We start from the raw sequence: 21,385 nt of genomic DNA, 5'->3' as shown, positions 1-21,385 counted from the left end.
CGACAAGCAGTGTGTCCTTGTCTTTACATAACAAGTGGCCTAGAAACAAGCAGCGTACTCCAGGCTTCAGTCTGATCAGTACAGTGCTGTCATATGGCCTCTGTTCACTCTGGGTTTTCACACTGCTGGGTCATACGGAGTTGGTAATCAGCCAGAATCACAGCATTTGCTGTGAGGTGGTTCCCATCCATTCTGGATTTGGCCATTTGATTCGCGTTTTTGTGTTGTTGCTATTGCTATTGTTTTTACATTTTATTCATTTACTGTTATATATGAAAGAAAATTAGCTCTTCCATCTGCTGGTCACTCCCCAAATGGCACTGACTGCCAGGTTAAGGCCAAGCTGAAATCAGAAGCCCAGAGCCACATGTGGGACTCCCTCATGGGTCACAGGGACCCGAGTGTTTGAGCGGTCACCTGCTGCTTCTCAGGATGGGCATTAATAGGAAGCTGGATTGGAAGTGTAGCTGGGACTCCAAGCTAGGCTCTTCAGAATGGAATAGGTATCCAGGCACCCCTGATTTCCTCCTTTGATGATGTAGATCCATGGTCAGAGTTAAAACATACTATCCTAGTAGTTCAAAACCATGTTGTAACTAATTGGGATGCATTTTTTTTATCTTGATCATATGAACTTAGACTGGCAACTTAATGTTATATAAGCATAACTTTTATGCAGCCTCATCTAAAACAGTTAAATAGAACAGAGCCGAGAACAGAGCCCTGTGATTCTGAAGACCTTTCAGGATGACACTGAACATGCTGCTGCTTCCCTGAATGAAGTTAACTCTGAACAGATCAGCTCCGTTTCCACCATGAAGTCCTGAAACACTTTGCCTGTATCTTGTCTGAACTCAGAACACATCATGCTTAAAGCATTCCTTTGCTGCGAATTGTATTTTGAGAATAAACTGAAGTTAGTCAAGCATGGCTTATTCTTCTGAACCTGTGCCTGCTCCCAGGGGTCAGTGCTTGCCTCTTTAACGATTGTAAATCATGTGACAGTCCTTCCTGAAGAAGTTTCATTGTGAACGTTAAACTTAGTTTTCTGTAACTCTTTTAAATTGTCATATGGCTTCCTTTCCAGAATCTCTTTCCATTCTCTCTGATCTTTCCCAGCTAAGGATGATGGTGCTGTAATAAGCAGATTCCCTGTGAGCCTCTGGGAACAGTGATCCCAGGCTCATAGACTTAATGTAGGTAGGTGCTCACCTTCTCCATGACAGTGGGACATTACATTCCTCTTAACCTTATTAATTCATCACTTTTTTTTGGTAGCAGCATTTTTACCGAAGGTGCAAAATGGGAGTTTGAGTAATTCTGTTTGAGTTATATTACCATAGGCACATAATCTTCACAGTAGAGTTTGTGCAAAACCAGAGTTTATGCAACTGTTGTTGGGCTCATGGTTGTTGCCATTTGTAGATTTTCTGTAAGCCTCTGTCCATCTGGGCCTGTCTTGCCTTCCTGCACTTGTTTCTGTCCAGGAAAGCACCAGGCCCTCTTAAACACCAGTCTGCTCTTTGTGCCTCCCTTTAGAAAGCCCAGGTCATCAGAGAGTTGCCTTAGCAGCCACTTGTGTTTACTCAAATGGCCAACTTTTTTTCTTTCCGTGTCAAAATAAATTGTTAATTGTGTAATGAAGAGTTTATGTTTCAGTCCTTCTAGTGCCTGTTACGTTACAGGTATTAGTTGTACAATTCTTGGCTTAACATGGGACCAAACCTTAAATTCTTTTCAGAACATTTTAAAAGTGCCAGTTTTCTTGTTCCCCGTCACCTCATGCTCTGCCTTCACCTGAGTTTGCTGTTTGGAGAGCTTGACAACTGATGATGGTTACATAAGAGTCCTGTCACTTCACCTTCCATCAGTAAGTCTAAAGAAGTAATTTCCCTCAACTCTAATTGAAGCAGTCAGATCCTATCATTGGCTTTTTGCAAACTGAGCCTGTTAGGAAGAGCTTCCCTCTCCCATGTCTTTGACAGGGTTGCACGCTGTCTTTTAGAAGGAACATCTGTGTAGCCTGCCGTGTACCTCCGTTTCATTCAAATGTAGGTCTGTGCAGGAGACCAGTATGTTTTACATCATGTTTCCTACACAGACGTTTTAATGAAACATTCAGTGTTCACATATTTCACCTATCTTTAGCAATATCTAGTCTTCCCTTTTTTCTAATTTCTTCTTTAACCTAGTATTTATTGAGCACTTTTCAAGTTTCAGGTACTACCCTCAGTGTTGAACTCACAAAGATGGATAAAATGCACACACTGCTATAGGAAAAATTGAATTTCTGTAGTTGAAACAATAATGAGGTAGCACCTTCCTAAACTAAATTCTATAATGTAACTTTAAAAAGTAAGTCCACTGGGCGGGGTGCTGTTGCTGCTGCTTGCATTGCCAGGATCCCACGTGGGCACTGGTTTGAGTTCCAGCTGCTCTACTTCCAGTCAGCTTGCTGCTGGTGTGCCTGTGAAAGCAGTTGAAGAATGGCCCAAGTGCCCCTGCACCCACATGGGAGACCTAGAGGCTCCTGGCTCCTGGCTTCAGACAGGCCCAGCTCTAACCTTTCAGCCATACTGGTACATGATGGATCTTTCTCTGTCTCTTTTTTTCCCTCTTTCTCCCTTCCTCCTTCTCAGATTAAAACAAAAAGGTTTTTTTTTTTAATAGTCCTGGTAAGAGTGAGAGCTCAAGTTCAAGTTCAAGCTCAAGCTTAGAAGACTAGGAAAGTAACTACCCATCTCCCAGGGCTGTGCTCAGTAGGTACTGGGCTATAGGAATGAACAAGTGCCTTTGGACACTAATATTGCTGAAGATTCCCTTGCAAGTTCTCTTTATTTGAATCCTACAGTGTCCATATAATCACCTGAAAACTTGATTAAGCACATTTGGAATTTGTTCACTTATCTCCATCAAGTAGAACAGTGGTGTATAGCATTCTGCTCTCACTTCCCCAATTCCTGTTACTCATCCTATTTGACACCCCTTTGGGAACTGAGTCTGGTCAAAACCAAGTTTCTGGATCCTAGGTTGTTAGATGCTTGTGAGAGCAGCTCTCCTCTCAGGCTGTGGCATCACAGGACTAGGTGGCCAGGACAGACTGCCTGACTTCTGGCCTCTGTGTTGTCATCCATGAGGGACAGGAAATAGTACCTAATTGATGGGCTATTGGGGGAACAAAATAAATGGATATGGAGCTGGCTTCATCACCTGATGAATGGTACTTGTTTGTTCTGTGTGTGTTCTGGCTGTTTTATAACATCCTTTTCTGAGTCAGCTCAAACCAGCGCCCTGGAAAGCCCCTAGCTTCCCTCCTGTGTTCTCAAACCTGTCTGCCTCCACTTCTTTCGGTCCTTGTGAGATACTTGCTGTATCTACCTTCTCTTTTACTTTGTAATTTTAATCTTCAATTATTCTTTCTCCTTCCTGTGTTTAAGATTTTTTTTATCTGAAAGGTAGAATCAGAGAGAGAAGAACTTCCATGTACTGGTTTTCTGCAAATGACCACTATGATTAGGGCTGTGCCAGGCCAGAATCAGGAACCTGAAACTCCCGTCTAAGTCTCCCACATAGGAGACAATGGCTCAAGTACCTGTCATATATGACTGTATTTCCTAAGCACATTAGCGGGGAGCTGGGTTGGAAGTGAAGCAGCCGGGGCTCAAATCAGAACTCACAGGAGATGCAAACATCACAAGTGATGCTCCAACAATACCAGTCCGTACCTTCTTGAGTTTCATAACAAAGCTCTTTGACGTGAAGTAAGGCACAGTATGTTCGTTCTTTTTCCAACTGTAGCTACTTGATAAGTATTTGCCTTGTCCAAAATTCTCCATCATAATATTTATTCATCCAAGGCCTTTTCACATACAGTGACATTGACTTGTCACACTAAAGTGTTCTCTTACAGGTTAGTTTCTGTTAGCATGAAGATTTCTGAAAGTAAGGCCAACACCTAATAAATATTTCTCTTGTCCTCATCAATTTGTTGTTTTCTCAGTCAGTCATACTTGTAATCATCTGGCACTTGTTGAATTCATGCCGAGTTGAGTACTAGAGGGATACCAACAGTGTAAAGAAGCAGGCCTTTGACTTAACTTCAAGGATGGCTGTGTCCCACGTCAGAGTGCCTGGGTTCCATTTCTGAACCTAGCTACTGAGTTTAACTTCCTATAAAAGTGGAACCTGGAAGCAGCAGGTGTTTATCGTAGCTGGGTCCCTGTCCCCTACAAAGGAGTCCCTGATCGAGTTCCCAGCTCCTAGCATCAACCAGTGGTAGCATTTGCGTAGTGACCCAGCAGAAGAGACTCACTCTGTCCATCTTGAATAGCTTTTTTAAAAGTAAGATAAAATCGTCCTTACACTTAATCAATGTTGGTAATATGTTGATGATATTGGTATCATGCTAATATATTGTAATTGTGCTACAATATAATTTGCTGTACACAGTCTCAATATGATTGAAATGAAAATCCTCTGAAATCATCTGGAAACATGTCCTTCAAAAAGCATATGACAAAGATTTTTTTTTCTTTTTGATATACTGAGGTTTTGTTTTTATGCTGTAACATTTTTGCAGCAGTGCTAAGCAAAATCATCTTGCATCAAGAGCATATGGAGAATTTAAATCACTCCAATTCAGTTCTTAAAAACAGGTTTAGAATGAAAAAAGGAAACATGGTAGAAAACATTTAAGAGGATAGGGTAGCAGCAAAAATGAAAATAATTTAAATAAGGTGCTAGGTGACTTTTTTGGGCATAGAGTACTGTTACTTCCTAACCAAAAATAAAAACTTAGCACACACAATATACTGCAGCTTACTGTATAAATTGTATGAATTCAATCACATCTCTATAAATTAAATGGCATTGATATTGTAGCATCTTACTGATCACATCTTGAAATCAAGTGGATATGACTACAATGCTGATAAATTCTAGTTCTGATATGCTGTAAACCTTGAAATTAAGGTTGCTTTGATCTAGAAATTCATGTATTCATATAAAATAAGGAGGGAGGAGCCTTCGTATTTTTCATGAAATTTGTGAACCAAGTACCCCAAAGAGGTTGTAGCATTAAACAAAGGAAGGTAAACTGCTGCTTTTCACTTTAGTATTATGACTGTGAACCAACATCTGCCAGAGTCGAGCATGTAACCAACATTTACAGCATTGCATTTCATTAACTAACAGTCTCAGGAACTTCCCAGCCGTTCTTGCTAGCAGTTCGTAGCAATCATAGGTATCCATGACTTGGGAACACAGCAGCAAAAACCACACATCTCCGCCCTGGGCAACCTGCTGGCATTGTGCTCTGCCTGGCAGTTGCACTCAGGATTAAGAATGCCTTGTATCTTGACACCTAGACCAAACTTCTCTGTTTTTCCTGGATGAATGGAAAGTTTACTGCTTGCCAGCTACACTGCACAGGTTCTGTACTCTGCCAGTGTTAATCACTTCCTCTTCAGTGGTCATTTTTCCCCAATGGATTAGAAAGCAATATTAGATCACAGTAAAATCACAGTACCGAAAAATCAGGACCACAAAGCAGCATCTTTCCTCATAGTTGCCTCAAGTGGTGTACTATGATTTCCAGACGAATAAGCTCCCTCCTTTGCATGAATAAGTTGTTTCCAATATCTTCATTCTGCTCTTTATTTAAATGTCTTCCTAAATGATATATTTCTCTTCAGAAAAAAATCTGAGATAAGAAACGTGAATCTAGGATTGATTTCCAATCCTTAACGTCCCCTGTTTCTGAGCTATTCGATAATATTTTAATATATTTAGCAAATGTCAATATTCTGGAAATTTTTCAATACAATCAGAGCAAGTCTTTTTCATGCTGTTATTTCTCTGTCAATATGGCAGCCTTGAGAACAGAAGGGTAAGTGGCAAGAACATAGATTCACGCATTCATTCAGATATTTATTGAAACCCACTCCTTGCTAAACAGTGTGATAGTCCCTACAAAACTGTCATGGAAAATATTGCTACCACTAATAATAATGAGCATACTATAACATTAATATAGTTACTATATATAACATGTAACATAGTTGTGTATTAATATAATCTGTGTAATATGAATACCATGAGAAGGTAACACCCCAGTCCTAGATCTCTCCCTTTTGTTGGGGAGCAGAGTTGATGTATTCCAGACTGTTAGCACACAGGGGAGCAGCGGCAAGTTGGGGAGCATGAGAGCATCTCATTCCTTGGTGTCACAGCCCAGCTGTTTTTCTGGAGAAGATCTTGAATACAGTAAACATAGCAGCCTTTATTTGGAATTCTCTTCCAGCGAAGAGCAAGGGTAGATTTAAGACAAATTTGGGTCTTACCAAATTACTTTGATGTTAGAACAAGTTAAGGCACAAAGGTACTAAAAATTTAGAGTTCTCCTGAATTTAGTCCCCAAGGGTATAGACTCCAAGAAGTTCTGAGGGTGTTTTTAATTCACCTGTTTCCTAACATAATCCAGCTGATATCATGACTTAAAACTTCTTGTGATTAAAAAAATGGGTCACAACGTAGACCTGTGTGTCAGTGAGAGAAATGTGGCTCTGAATATTTTCTTCCACTTTTTCATCATTGCTGTAATAATGGGGAAGGAAAATGGTGACCTTCCAAGTCGTATAATTACAAATTTTTTTAATGAGCCATTTAGAATTTCTCTTTTAAAGCTGCAGATTAGTATTCAATTGCTTCACAACGTGATACAGACCCATGAGGTTATATGAAATGTGTAATGAAAGGTTTATGATAATGACAAAGCAGAAAATTATCCCATACATCACATTTTCCTTTTAAAAGATAACAAATTAATATGCAAATGTTTCCAACCAAGATTCATAAAAGATGCTATCTGAAAGTATTTATGTAAAACATGGACCCATTTCACCCTTTAATTGTAGTTAAAGTTTAATTTTAGATTATAAGATTTGTGTGTGGATGGTGTAAATAGCTTCTGGGGTTTTTTTTTTTTAGTGCCTTATGCATTATCACAGTATTTATACTTAAAGGATATTCAAACAAAATAAAAATTGATTTATCACTGCAACAGTAATAGTCTCTGGTTCCCATCTTGCCAGTCTTTGCACACCAGTATTCAAACATTGCCTAATCATATCGACTTCACTGCTTCAAACCTGTCTTTCAAATACTGTTTTCAATTCAGACAGGTATCAGCTTGCTTTATTTATATAGCCAAGCATGCTTCTTACCTTAGCATTTTTATTCCACTTATTTCCCTGCTAAGCCTTTAATCCAAACCTTTTGATATCATTTTAGAACATTCTATGAAGCTCTTCTCTCCGGTAGTTTATTTTGCCAATCACTTTCTTGCTTTATTTCTTTTTGTTGTGGTGGTTAGGATTCATTCATTAATAATTTGCAGAGCAGCAAAAAGAAGAGAGTGGGAGGGAGAGGAGGGTGAGGGAGAGGAGAAAGGAGAGCAGTACAACAGCAGAGTGAGAGAGCAAGCTAGAGCAGGCTGTCTGGCAGCAATAGCCAGAGCTGGACCACACTGAAACCCGGAGCTTCAAACTCTGTCCTGTTTTTCCATATGGGACCTAAGCACCTGGGCTATCGTTCATGATCTTTCCAGGCATATTAATAGGAAGCTGGATTAGAAATAGAGTGTCTAGGACTCGATCCAGGCACTCTGAGATGTTGGGGTCTCAAGTGGTGGCTTAACTCTCTACACCACAGCACCACACCCTTTCCTTTTTCCTGTGGGTTTCCTCCTTAAAAATAAAGAATGTATGTGTTGGGAGCAGGTATTTTGTGCAGCAGGTAAGATACTACTTGAGACATCTGCTTCCAGTTAGGTGATGCCTGGTTTTAATTCTGGCTATTCCAGTTCCAATCCGGCTTCCTACCAGTGTGTGCTGTAGGAAAGACAGCAGGTAATGGTTCAAATACTTGGGTCTCTTCCATCCACTTGGGAGACTCAGATAAAATTCTGAACTTGTAGTTTAAGTTTGGCCCTGCTGTGATTCTTACATGCATTTGGAAAGTGAGGCAGGAACTAGATCTCTCTGCTCCCATACCTTTTTTAAAAGGTAGAGTCAGAAATCTTTTATGCATATAACATAGCATATTATATGATAGCATCTAACACCCATAGGGTAAAATTATGTGGACATTTTCACGTGCATTATCATATTTATGCAAAGTAAATCAACTTCCTAATGAAAACTATTGAGCATATTTTTCCTAATTCCCACAGTTTAACATAAATTAACATAAGTGGTTAAAGGTGACATTAAAAACTCAGGAAAAAATACCCTTAGTTATTTTTTTTTGAAGTTAATTTTATTTTATTTTTTATATATACATTTTTATTATATTATTTATGTATCTGAGGTGAAGGGGGATATTGAGGGAGAATCCCCACCCAGTCTCACACCCGCCCAAGGTCCCAGATGTGGAGCATGCTGAGATACTTGCTCAAGTGGTCTTAATAGTCTTCCAGTTATGGATCGCTGCCAGTCACATCCCTCCCAGCTCGATTAGGTCATTGAAGAAGCCACTGATTGTCACAGTCCATCATGGAGTCTTCGTTTGCCCAGTATTTCACTGCCCAACGTTTAGCTGAGGTGGTTGATTGACCTGTTCCGTCCTCCGTCCTCCATCCTCTCCTAGCCAGGGCTCTGAGTCCAGCAGTTCGATTGGGGAGATCACCAAAGAGACTTAGAGGTATTCCCAGATCAGATTCCCGCATGTTCCAGCAAGCACCGGGCCCGGCACAGTCCATCGCCACAATCAGCTGGTGGTTGCAATCGCTGGGCTGGCTCCGTTCTCAGTCCCGCCTTGCACTGGAACCAAGGAATACCCTTAGTTATTAACAGTCACTGGCTTGCTGCCGTTTACTGCCAGATCCACAGTCTTTAGAATCCATTCTTCTGGAACTGGTATTGTGGGGTAATAGGTTAAGCTATCCACGTTGGCACCAGTTCACGGCCAGTTCGTGTCCCTGCTGCTCTGTTTCTGGCCCAGTTTCCTGCAGGGGCACCTGGAGAAGCAATGGAGGATGGCTCACATGCCTGAACTCCTGCACCCACATGGGAGACCCAGATTAGGTTCCTGGGTTCTTTAGCCTGGCCCAACCCTGACTGCAGCCACTTGGGGAGTGAAGCACTGGGTGGAAACCTACACTCTCTCCTCTCTCTCTCTCTCTTTTTTCTCTAATCCTGCTTTTCAAATAAAGTAAATTAATAAAAGAAGAAATTCATTCTTCAGAGTTGGACTTTTTATATTGTCCTCAGAACATGGAGTCACATTGAGTCAACCATCAAGTCACACAGTCTGTACTGCCCAACCATGTGTGATGCTGTGGTAGACCCACCCAGGGGTGTCAATTTTTTGCTAGACAAGAGGATTCGAGAAACGTGTTGTGTTAGTGTGTTTTGGTCTGTCTGAGGCAGCAACATGCTGTTTGTGTGTCTTCGCAGGGGAAGAGCTGTGCTCAGGTCTCAAACATGGCTGTACCTTGGACTGTCCCTTTGGCTTCCTGACTGACGCCCACAACTGTGAAATCTGTCAGTGCCGCCCACGGCCCAAGAAGTGCAGACCCATAATCTGTGACAAGTATTGTCCACTTGGATACCTGTACGTATTTCTTATATTAAGGTCACCTCAATGGAACAGTCGCACTCATTCTATTGGCTGTGTTGTGTGTTGGTGAATGAATCAGTAATAAGCTGAGTCCAGGATATCAGTACTTGTTTTGCCACGTGATTCAGAACAAAGGTAAAAGATTGTGTCACCAAAGATAATCCAGTCTTATTCTTGCTATTTTATGGAGATGGACCAGATAGACCCTCTGGACCTCTGATGTGAGACTCTCCCAGGCAAGACGCTTCAGAGACTGGCTGAAACAATGCACAAAATTGTCATGAGGTCCTAAAGTGTTCGGGGGTCATTTATTTAAACAATAGCTTGAGGGATTGACAGCAGTGCATTCACAAGGCATAGCATCCCGATTACCAGGCAGAAGTTTCTTGAGTCTAGTTAGTGGCTCATGAAATTATTCTTTCTGTAACAACAGATTTAGTAAAATCAGCAAATTTAATTTCAGTAACTTATAAATTTAATAAAAGTCATTGTGGCTCTTGATCATCAATGCTTATGTAGCATTTCCAGATCTTTGTGATCGTAAGTTCTTTTTCTTTCTTCTACAAAGTTTTCAGCAGATAATTTCATTGAAATTTTAACTAACATCTAGAATCACTCAGAATGTGATGATGTAAGGAAGGTGTAGACCTAACAAAAAAAAAGAGCTTTCACCTCTACTATTGGCCTTCAGCACTGATCAGCAATGAGTGGTACATTCATTTTTTTCTATTATGCTAGCACTTTCCCTAATGAAATGAAGAGTCATGTCATTGGGATTCTGACAGTCACGTATGAGAAGCACATAAAGGCTTGGGGGCTTTAGAGTTGAGTGGTGGTTAGAGCCACAGGGAGCTAATTACACAACACTGCAAGAGCCTTTCAAGCAAAAGTCACCCCGCTTAATAGCAATATCACTTCACTGACCCTCGGTCTGAGTACTTGGGCATCATCTGAGACTTTGTGATTTTCCTGACCTCTGACAAAATTTTAATTACCCAGGAAGAATAAGCACGGCTGTGACATCTGTCGCTGTAAGAAATGTCCAGAGCTCGCATGCAGTAAAATCTGCCCCTTGGGGTTCCAGCAGGACAGTCACGGCTGTCTTATCTGCAAGTGCCGAGGTAAGTTTGAACACATGTCCCTTCTCCCTCAAGCAGCCAGGGGCACCAAGACCAAGAGCAGAAGGACATTGTGTAAACCAGACCATTTCAGTGATTGCTGCCTTCCCTGGCACAAATGCTGCTCTCCATGGGACCATCCCACAGGATTCCCTTTTCCTTTGATCTTAACACAGTAAAAGCTCAGAATCAAATTGAAAGCACAGGATGGACAAGAACACTGTCCAGGTTCATCACTGCTTAGCTCTGCACTTTTACTTGTCTCAGGAACTTTAGCCTGAAGCTCCTTAATCTTGACCTCCACGGAGTCTCCCGTGTGCGCAAGTGCTACAGTAAAGTTCTCCATTCCAAAGTCCTTGAAGATTGCTGTAGCTCAAGGACCTGGCTGGTGTATTTCCTGGTCACAGAGGTGTCCGTGAGAATTTAGCCTCTGAATAAGCACATGCCAGCCAGCAGCTGTTGTGTAAGCACAGGTCCTGCGTGTCCCTGTTGTGTGAGCATCCCTGCTCCAGGTACATTCCTGAGGCCGTTGAGTGTGTGCCTTAGCTGCCGTTACCCAGGCTGCAACCCCACCACATCGCCCGGTAGTTTTCAGCATGATCTGCAGATGAAGCGATAAATGATTCCTAAAGTTTGCTCTGACAGTTAATCCCTTCATGGTGTTTTTAAGAACCAGAGAAGAAAAAAAAATCCTAATCCCTGCTGTAGTTGTTCCACTAAACTGGAATCTTAGTTGTAACAGGCTCAGGATTCCCCCTGTTGGATGGAACTTATAGAATAATCATTCTATATCTATGTATATCTGTGTATATGTGATACATGTGAGCAATAGCCATTATAAAGTCGACGCTTGTTAAGTGTCTAAAATATCAACAAGTGGAGTGAAAGAATACAGTGCCGTTATGAACTTCCCCCTCCCCATAGAAGAAAAATTTACTTGCTGGTTGGATTCTGTCTCTTTCCTCCAACATTGAGAATGCATACTGATGTAAATTCTTGTGAGCAGTCCCCATGTCCCCTGACTGCCCTTTGTCAGTGTGATTTTAGTGACTGGGTTCCAGTACACTAAGGACTCTAGGGGCTGTTTCTGCCGTGCAGTGGCTACTTCTTTACCAGGCTGCCTTCTGTCTGTCCAGAGGTCCCTGCTTCAGCCGGGCCACCCGTCCTGTCAGGCACATGTCTGTCCATGGATGGCCATCATCATAAAAATGAGGAAAGCTGGCATGATGGGTGCCGGGAATGCTACTGTCACAATGGACGGGAAATGTGTGCCCTGATCACCTGCCCGGTGCCTGCCTGTGGCAACCCCACCATTCATCCTGGACAGTGCTGCCCGTCATGTGCAGGTAAAAGCTGGCCGCCGTCTTGGGTGCTCCACCTGACTTCTGCCTTGCAGGGCCTTGTACACACCTGGATCTCGGGGGAAAGTGCCAGGGACAACCCCTGGCACATTTTCCAGCTCGCCATGATTGCTGTCAGCAATGGCCACAAAATCAGCTGGGCACTACAAATGGTTAGCCAAAGACCAGAGAAAACTCTAGAAATAGTTCTCCTAGCTTTGGAATGGTTTTCTTAATTGTTTGTAGATCTTTGAATTGCATTTTTGTAATGTCGGTAGGCTCACGTTAAACTCCAGCTCTCCAGTTCATTGATAGTATTATGAAAGTTACATGTCTTAGTTAATGTGAGGGGATTGGTGCCAGTGTTATTCCACAAAAGTTTATTGCTTATAAACTGATGTCTGAGAGGCATAGATCTACTAGCATTCTTTTTTTTTAAGTTAATGGACCTGAGGCTATCTGGCTAAGTGAAGACATTTCCAGAAACCATACATCCCAAACATTTAAAAATCACAATTTAAGCAACCTAGATACGTTGTTACAAAAGAATTATGGATCATGGGTGTCTATATTATGATTTTCAATAACGGCGGTTATTACCATAAAAGTTTCATCTAATGCTTTTTACCTAAAGAGGTCAACACAGTTGTAAAACTGTTAACTCTTCCCACTCTGCAGGCCACTTTGAGATAAGGAAAAATACTCTTAGCAAGTTTTCCATTAAGAAAACAGACATGGGAAGATTGTCTTATCCAGAATAATACCATACATCAGGTAGAAATTGGAGGAGAACTGAAGTCTTGATTCTCACATCTGATTTCCCTTTTCTTATCAAATTCCATTTCCTGTCATCAGTCCTAGCTCTGTGTCTCTTTGTGCATGAATCCAGCTTTGGGAAGGCCTGGTCGTTTTGCAGTGATACAGGTGGGAGCTGGTCAGGAAGATGCTTCACGCTGGCCAGGCTGCACCTCCACTATCTGCTGGGTAGGGGATGAGAGGAACTCTCAAAGGCCCTTCAGCTCTGCAATATCACACACTTCACTGAGTACAAAATCAAATGTGTCTATAGAGGCCCAGGACACGTTGAAAAGGAGCTGGCTTGTTACGTTTTCCTATAGTTCACTCTGACACTTTGTTACTGTTTACTTTTGCTAGTTGAATGTGAAAAACAACTAGTGTCCACTGCATCAGATGGTAAACAAGCAATTTTATGAACTAGAGCTGTTGACTCTTAGGGAAGTATCAGACAACTGACTTAAGAACTGAAAGGTGAATATTGTAGGTTTTGGAGACACTGACATATTGGAGCAGGTGTGTGAGTATCTGGGTAGACACATACTAAAGCACCTCCCTGTAGATGGATGGGAAGTAGGGTGTTTTTTCCCAGTACCATCTATAGTGCTTTGCCACATGTTGTGCTTCTGATTCAAGACCCTAAAGCTGCTTCATTCATGGGTTCCTATTTGTACATGGATTTTCTCCAGGCACGCGTCAGCTGGTTTTCTTCCCGAGATAAGTGAACAGTACCTGAGTTCCTCTGATGAACTGGTCAGCAGAAATCTCCCAGATTTTTCTTTTTCTTACTCTCTACCTTTTCATGACTTTCCTCTTGTTTCCTTCTCACCAGCCCCTCTCACATTTTGCCTTAGGGCCCAGAGTATGGCACAAGGGCTCAGAAGATGGGATGGTCTCACCCTTTGCCACCTCCCTCCACGGCAGCACTTACAAGAGCAGCCAGCATCCTTGTCGAGGTTTTCTTTTCTTTTTTTTTTTTTTTTTAAAGATTTATTCAGTTTTATTACAAAGTTAGATATACAGAGAGGAGGAGAGACAGAGAGGAAGATCTTCCATCCGATGATTCACTCCCCAAGTGAGCCGCAACTCCCGGTGCGCGCCGATCTGAAGCCGGGAACCTGGAACCTCTTCCAGGTCTCCCACACGGGTGCAGGGTCCCAATGCATTGGGCCATCCTCGACTGCTTTCCCAGGCCACAAGCAGGGAGCTGGACGGGAAGTGGAGCTGCCGGGATTAGAACCGGCACCCATATGGGATCCTGGCGTTTTCAAGGTGAGGACTTTAGCCACTAGGCCACGCTGCCAGGCCCATCGCCGAGGTTTTCTCCAGCATTGATTTACTGGTGCCCTTTGGAACAATTTTTTTTCCCTTAAATCACTGGAAATGAACTTATTTTATCTTGCCTCAGCTCAGTTTTCATTCTGATTCTCTTCCTCCTGGCTATGCATGGGCTAGAAATTCTATAACAGTTGTTACAAATATTGGCTAATGTCAGTTTTTCTGTAATGTGTCCACTTGGTCAAAATTCTTGTCTTTATTAGTTCCCTTCACTTAAAGCTACATTAGCAGTTTCCTCTTCAGCTGGAAATCAGCCAAGGCCACTTGGAGTGTCTTTTTGCAGCCACTTTGGAAAGTCTCAGCCCCAGGGTACTGAAAGGCGAGGTCAGCCCTAGCATCCCTGCACAGACGAGGTAGTTCTGGGACCTGACTTGCAATGAGCTCCAATCACAAGCTGGCTGTGATGGCTCCAGACTACCTCTCAGCAGGAGTCAACACTGTCAGCACCTCCTTGAAGTGCTTGTTGTATTTGGATTACGTGAATGTGGTTAATGTCTTCATCCAGCTCCTTCCCCCACCCCTCTACCCCCAGCACAACTTCAGGGAAACTCCCAGTGCCTCTCCAAACATGTCAGCATGAAATTCCCTCTGTATCATTATCATCTCCCCAAGGGACCAAACCCAGCTCTCTTCTGGGGAGAGAAATCATAGTTATCATCAGCCTCTTAGCATTCCCCCTGTTGCTGATGATATCACCATGCAAATGTTTAGTCTCAGGTGAGGGTTTTCAGACTGTTGATTCTGCAACAGCATTCCTGCTCAGTTTGCTGGCAGGCTGCTGAGAGTGGGGTGTGGCCTGCTGACAGCAGGATGTGTTTCCAAGTACTTGGAATCCCAGAGATAATGAAGTGGATCTAACATAGATCATCTGGAAGGTTTGTTTAATCTGGAGGCATATCCAGGGTCCACATAGCACAACCTTGGCTTCCAGTCCTGTGTCTGCTCCCCCCTACTGTGAGCCCTCCGTTTCCTCCTCACAAGGTCAAAGTTGGGAATGAATGAAATAAATAAAAAAAATGTGAAGTGCTTAACCTGAAAATAACTGGGCTATCACAAGCATTCAATAAATGAGAGCTGTTTATTCCAGACAACTCCTACACATTGTCCAAAATGCCCAAAGTGGCCTTTACTCTGTTTCCTGTAATTTAATTCTCTGACTTAGTTCTTTTATGACTATTGACAGGCTTGAACCACTTGGACCTCACTTCCTGAGATGAGCTCCTCTGCAGTTGTCTCCCGTTTCTGTGCTTGAAACACTGTTTTCACCACTGTTCTTTTGATAAGAATAGAGATACTCTTCAGCTTGTTCATCTTTTCTGTCTCTTAAAGCAAACAGCACCCTGGAAAGACAGCAGATGAACAGTGCCTCCTGTTTTGATTGTGTCGTTCTGCAGATGACTTTGTGGTGCAGAAGCCAGAGCTCAGCACTCCCTCCGTGTGCCACGCTCCTGGAGGAGAGTACTTTGTGGAAGGAGAAACTTGGAACATCGACTCCTGTACACAGTGCACCTGTCACAGTGGCCGAGTGCTATGTGAGACAGAGGTGTGTCCACCGCTGCTCTGCCAGAACCCCTCCCGGACCCAGGACTCCTGCTGCCCGCAGTGCACAGGTAATGGCTGCAGAGCCTGGGCATGTGCTCGGCAGGGAAGGGTGCAGCTGTGGGTTGCATCATTCCACAGAACCCAGCAGCTGAGGGTGGGCCCAATGGAGCAGCTTGCCAAACCCAGGAACCCAGGCAGGAGCACCTGGCAGCCTGCTTCCTAAGTTCATTGTCTTCTTTGAAGCACCAACTACACTGGATATGCAGATAAATTGGCCTACACGCAAGGTGACTTGGAAAAATAAAGGAGATGGCTTCTTTTTGTCAGGTTTCCCCTTAAACTTACATCTCGGATTCAAAGAGTATATGTAAGTAGAGACAGCCTGTGGAGACAGCTACACTGTCCCAGATTATTCCAAGTATTTTGCAAATGAATGCAGTCAATCTTTGTGTTTAGCTGATGTTAAAACAATACTGATTTAGAAAAATGAATTACATTATTGGAAAAGTATAGCAGTGATTGAAGATACCCAGAAAAAAATATAATGTTCCCCCCCCACAAGGCTGCGGTTATTAATAATCTAACATCCAAAAATAGTAAGGGACTGGCACTATACAGATAAAAAGGAATATTATTATTTTCTTTTTATTTTGCAGAAAATCTTACTTTAGGTAATTTTATGATCATGAAATAAATATGAAAATACATCAGGATTGTAAGCTTAAGTTACTGGTTTTATAATTAGTATTTCTGATTAACATGAGACTACATAATTTTTAAAAGATATTTAATTTGATACACAAAATTGCCAAATTGTTAGAACTAGTTGTATTTTGTAGTTAGTACTCCATTTTTCAAAACTTAACAACCATTTGCCTTCTAAACATACATTCTTAGTATTTTTTCTGCATAATTAAAACATACTCCTGATATTTTATCACTTATTTTTACATTAGATTATTTTGTTGGCAAACCGTAATCTGTTGTCCTACCATTATAGCCAGTGTAGTTGGGGCCTAAATTCTTCATGGATTTATATTGATTTTTTTTTTCCATTGCATTAGTTGAACTTGTAGGAGTAGAGACATGATTGGATACTGTCCGGATATAACGTCTTAGTACAAAATTTTGATAGGGTTGCCATTCCCATTAATCTGAGAGACTTGACTGTTACAGCATGCTTCAGTTTAAGAGGACCCAAGGCCTGTTCCCCACTATCACAATTTTATTCAGATCCAACATGGATAATGTTTCGCTATTCTGAGCCATATATGTTCCCCAGCTCCTGGCAGAAACCAGCTTATGTCTTCATGGATGACGATGAATCTACATCCATTTTAGACACTCACTTTAGAAATATTTCTGAAATGCCTGAATTGAGCCACAGGAGTCCCAAGGTTGATGAAAACAGATACAACTCTTGTCCTGCAGAGCACTAGTCCAAAATATGAACCCAGCACTCCAGGTTGCTACACTGAGTAAATAATGATAATGTAAGAGGTGTGCCTTGAAGGGGAGGATATGAGCATGCGTGTAACCTAGAACATTTCCACCAGAGGGGAAGCACGCCTGAGGACATCTGTGCTAGGGTCTGAGTGTCAGATTATGGGGGAGGCAGTGGAGGACAAGACATTGCCAGGGTCACTAGCCCACTGTCACCAAGGAGCATGATCACATGTAGAGGTTCACCCCACATAGCGCGAGAGCCGTCGCAGATGGGACTCCTCAGCAATTTGAGGCATGGTCTCTGAGAGTAGTGTGGAGGCCCACAGGTTGCAGCAGGAAAAACAGCTTTCCTGCACTCCTTGACTTCTCTCTAGCAAGCTCCTGCTTGTGTTCCTGAGGTCGACTTCTCGCTTAGTAACCTAGGCCCACATATGACTTGAGATGCTTCAGTGCTACTCCTCATCTTGCATAGAAGGACTTTCTGTTTTATCAGTATTCTGAAGACACCTGTTGCAGCCTGAGTGAGCATAACCAGGGTCTGTGTGAGTCAATCACCCAGCCCAGGGTAGATCTGGATATTCCCACTCAAAGATCTGCAGTGACAACAGGTCTTAAAGCATTCATTTCTTTCTCAGCATAGTAGATTTTTACAGGGGCATTGGTAAGCTGTGCACCTTGAATTTTAGGACATTTGCGTTCTCCAGTGATCTCAAAATGATACACTGGAGAACTGCATCTCTCCTGGAGTCTCTCCAGGCTGCTTTGTATTTCCCTCCCCCCTTGAGCTTTCTGTGTCCTTTGGTTAGGACAAGGTCTGGAAGGGAAATGGGTTCATGAAGACAAGTGGCATATCCCTGCAGGTGCACAGCTTCCTCAGAGCATCAAAGGGAGATGACAGGAAAAGTTTCTTTTTTTGTAACTTTAGAAGCTTTTCTTCTTTTCTAGATGTTGGAAAACAAGCCTAGCATAGGAGGGTGGGGGGAATAGGAAAGAAAGAAAAAGAGTGACTAGCCACCAACTTTTACAGAAAGCTGATGAAAATAAAGGCACAGATGTTTGAACCAGAAGTATGAAGAAGGTGCTTCTGGAGCAGGGAAAGGGGAGGAGAGGCCCAGGAGGGGAAGTGCTGTAGGCTGGATTCCACGAGGCATTTGCACTGGTGCAGAGAGAGCCTCACACTCCGCTGCCCAGCATGTCCCAGTGCCCTCAGTAGGAGGCCCGATCCCAGGAGATGCCACCTCCTATGCCCCTGTCATTCTAGGAGCTGAGCAAGCTAATGCAAGCCACCAAGCCTTACATTGATGTTCAGGGTCTAGTCCAGAGTCCACTGTGAACAAAAGTGAGTTATCCTTTCTCCATCCGAAGCAAAAGTTTGCATTGACCAATCTAGTAAAGAAAACATTATCCCTAGACAGAGATGACTCCAAAAAGGTCCCTGAGAAAGAAATGCCATTTTACCATCTTTGCTCGGCGTGGATGGGATCTCTGGAACCACACCTGAAATCGGATCATTGAAATAGAATCATACCTGAATTTGGAGCCATGGAACCAATGGCTGATTTTTCTCTTGTGCCTTCACAGCTGGTAGTAAGAGATGTTCTACAAAGTGAAAGAACCAGTTCAATTATGCTGGCTTCTCTTCCTCCATTTATTGGAAAGGACCCCTCTAGTGAAGCAAGTGCTTGTGTTGTGAAAGAAGCTCTTATCAACTCTAATATTGGCTATAGGAAATGTTCTGGAGGCTGAGGGAAGAAAATAGTGGCATTGAGAGCTCCACTGCATGTCTGTCTCAATTATTTCTGTTTCATGGCTGGAAATTCCGGAGTTTATAAAGTTGATTCTAGGAGGAACTGAACCTAACTTTTTGGTCATGTGTGCATTGAGAAAGGGTGGCGCTCTCAGGGGGTTGCCGAGTAGGACTGTGGTGGCTATGTCTAGACTTGTGATTGCTGAGGGAGGTTGGAAGTTCTAGCTGTGAAAAGTTACATTTTATAAGCAAAAAGGTGCACCAGCTTAGGCTTTCCTTTCTGTTCTTTAAAGATTTGTTTACTTGAAAGGCAGATATTCCAGAGAAAGACAAGGGGAAACACAGAGGTCTTCCTTCTGCTGGTTCACTTCCCAAATGGCACAGTAGCCGGAGCTTAACTGATCTGATGCCAGGAGCCAGGACCTTCTTTCTGGATCTGTCACGTAACTTCAGGGACCCAAGAACTTGGGCCATCCTCTGTTGCTCTCCCAGGCCATAAGCAGGGAGCTAAAGTAGAAGTGGGGCAGCCAGAACACAAACTGTCTCCTGTATGGGATGCAGGCACTTGCAAGTGGAGGATTAGGATGCTATACCACTGTGCCAACCCCAGGTTTTCTGTTCTTAGATCTCAGTATGTGTAGTTGAAGTTACAGTTTTTACTAATCCAAATATATATCTGGATTTTTTTTGGTGGCGTTTTCTCCATTTCAAGTTGCAACTTCATTTGTGGGACATCTAGCCTAAGTGTTCCTGACTTCTAGGTGGTTTTTCTTTGGTTGCAACCTTTTGATTAATTTGCATTTCTTATCTTTCATCCATTAGTGTGGATGCCTGAATGTTGGTAGTTTGGGGCATGAAACTCCAGGCATTGGTTGGTTAGGATTGCCTGTGACTGCAAATCAGATAAAAGCCAGAAACAATGTTTAAACAAGCACAGATTCATTTGATAAGAAGTTGGGGAGCAGATGTTTATCGGCATTGATTCTGGGTTGTTTAGGGCTGTTCGGTTCCTCCTGTAGGAGCGATAAGGGTTTGATAAAGATGTTGCAGCCACAGCACAGGCATATTCAGAGCAGGAAGAATGAGGAAGGATTTTTGACAGCATATTACCCACCCTTTGAAGGAAGAGAAAGCTGCTCCAGAAGCCTCCTGCATTTAGTTCCCATTAGCTATAAACACAGTGACACGGTCACCCAATTTGCAAAGAAACAAGGAAAGCAAGGAAGAGAGTTGTCTTAGCATGCTTACCCCCATTGCGACCCAAGACCTGTGCCATCCCAAACAAAAATCAGCATTTTGTCAAGCTTGGGGAGAAGGGGAGAGTGGATGTGGCGTAAGTACCTATGAGGATCTTTGTGGATGGTCTTTGTTTTGTTTGAAAAGTCCTTCTCCAACTCAGACCTCCTGATTGTTACTGAGCCCCCCCAACTCCGCCCACTTTCTAAGGAGGGGCCCAGAGCCATGGGATTGGAGTGCTTTCGCTGTGTCTGGAGTGAAGTGTGCTGTGCTGCACAGCTAGTGCCTCACAGCATCCTCTCCGCTGACCTGTGTGTTCATTTTTCCAGATGAACCTCTTCGTCCTTCCTCATCCCATAATGACAGCGTGCCTAGTTACTGCAAAAATGATGAAGGGGATATCTTCCTGGCAGCTGAGTCCTGGAAGCCTGATGTTTGCACCAGCTGTGTGTGCATGGATAGCGTGATTAGCTGTTTCTCTGAGTCTTGCCCTTCTGTATCCTGTGAACGACCTGTCTTGAGAAAAGGCCAGTGCTGTCCCTACTGCATAGGTAAGACTAAATAAAAAATCCTTCATCTCAACCAGGGGCCACTAAATCAACATTCATAACCATGTGCCTACATCAGTGCATAGTTCTAAAATTGCGTTTTCTGGATGACCTGCCACACAGACCCAGGATAGCAGCATCAAGCAGGGGTAAGGTATAGATGTACTTCCAAGATAAAACACACTAGGAATGAAAGAATGCTTTCTTCAGCACAGTCACATTCTGTTGGACTCTTTTTCCAGTTCAGGATTTTCAGAATTAGAGCTCTCTTCACGTAGTTACGAACAGCAGTGTCCAACCCCCTTAGAAATACCATTTACCATGTGAGAGTAAACTTGATGTATAAAGTTCCCTGCTACTTTGAGATCAACTGAAGGTGAAGGATTAATGTAACCTTCCACTTTTCCCTGTTTTCTGATTGTTTAATCTGCACAACTGTCCCTGACGGTCTCCACACAGAGTGTGAGGCATGAGTAGTTGACAGAGAGCTCTCCTTCTCACGGCCCAGGCTGATAACGTCTTGTGAAGAGAGGACATACGTGTGTTAGCCCGCAGCATCCATACTGAAGCTAGTGCTGTGGATGGAAGCCAGATGATATTCCAGGGACCAGAAGGTGAGGCAGCTGGCAGCTGGCAGCTCTTGTCAAGGGCAAGGCT

At 42.9% G+C, this 21,385-nt stretch overlaps 1 protein-coding gene across 4 annotated transcripts in view; it reads left to right on the top strand.

Moving 5' to 3' along the window:
* Nucleotides 1-21,385, top strand: part of LOC131481018 (cysteine-rich motor neuron 1 protein) — a 186,426-nt gene that overhangs the window by 139,340 nt on the left and 25,701 nt on the right. For 3 of the 4 annotated variants that reach the window (XM_058668078.1, XM_058668081.1, XM_058668079.1), the window contains 5 exons: nucleotides 9,456-9,612; nucleotides 10,618-10,739; nucleotides 11,873-12,082; nucleotides 15,604-15,819; nucleotides 20,510-20,731. In XM_058668078.1, coding sequence (XP_058524061.1) covers nucleotides 9,456-9,612; nucleotides 10,618-10,739; nucleotides 11,873-12,082; nucleotides 15,604-15,819; nucleotides 20,510-20,731 — 927 coding nt within the window. The remainder of the gene's footprint in view (nucleotides 1-9,455; nucleotides 9,613-10,617; nucleotides 10,740-11,872; nucleotides 12,083-15,603; nucleotides 15,820-20,509; nucleotides 20,732-21,385) is intronic. The other variant, XM_058668080.1, reaches the window with a different exon arrangement.

The sequence above is a fragment of the Ochotona princeps genome, chromosome 8 (assembly GCF_030435755.1).
Source record: "Ochotona princeps isolate mOchPri1 chromosome 8, mOchPri1.hap1, whole genome shotgun sequence".
In the NCBI taxonomy this organism is placed as follows: Eukaryota; Metazoa; Chordata; class Mammalia; order Lagomorpha; family Ochotonidae; genus Ochotona; species Ochotona princeps.
The sequence above is the reverse complement of the archived record's forward strand: the minus strand, read 5'-3'. Positions and strand labels throughout refer to the sequence as shown.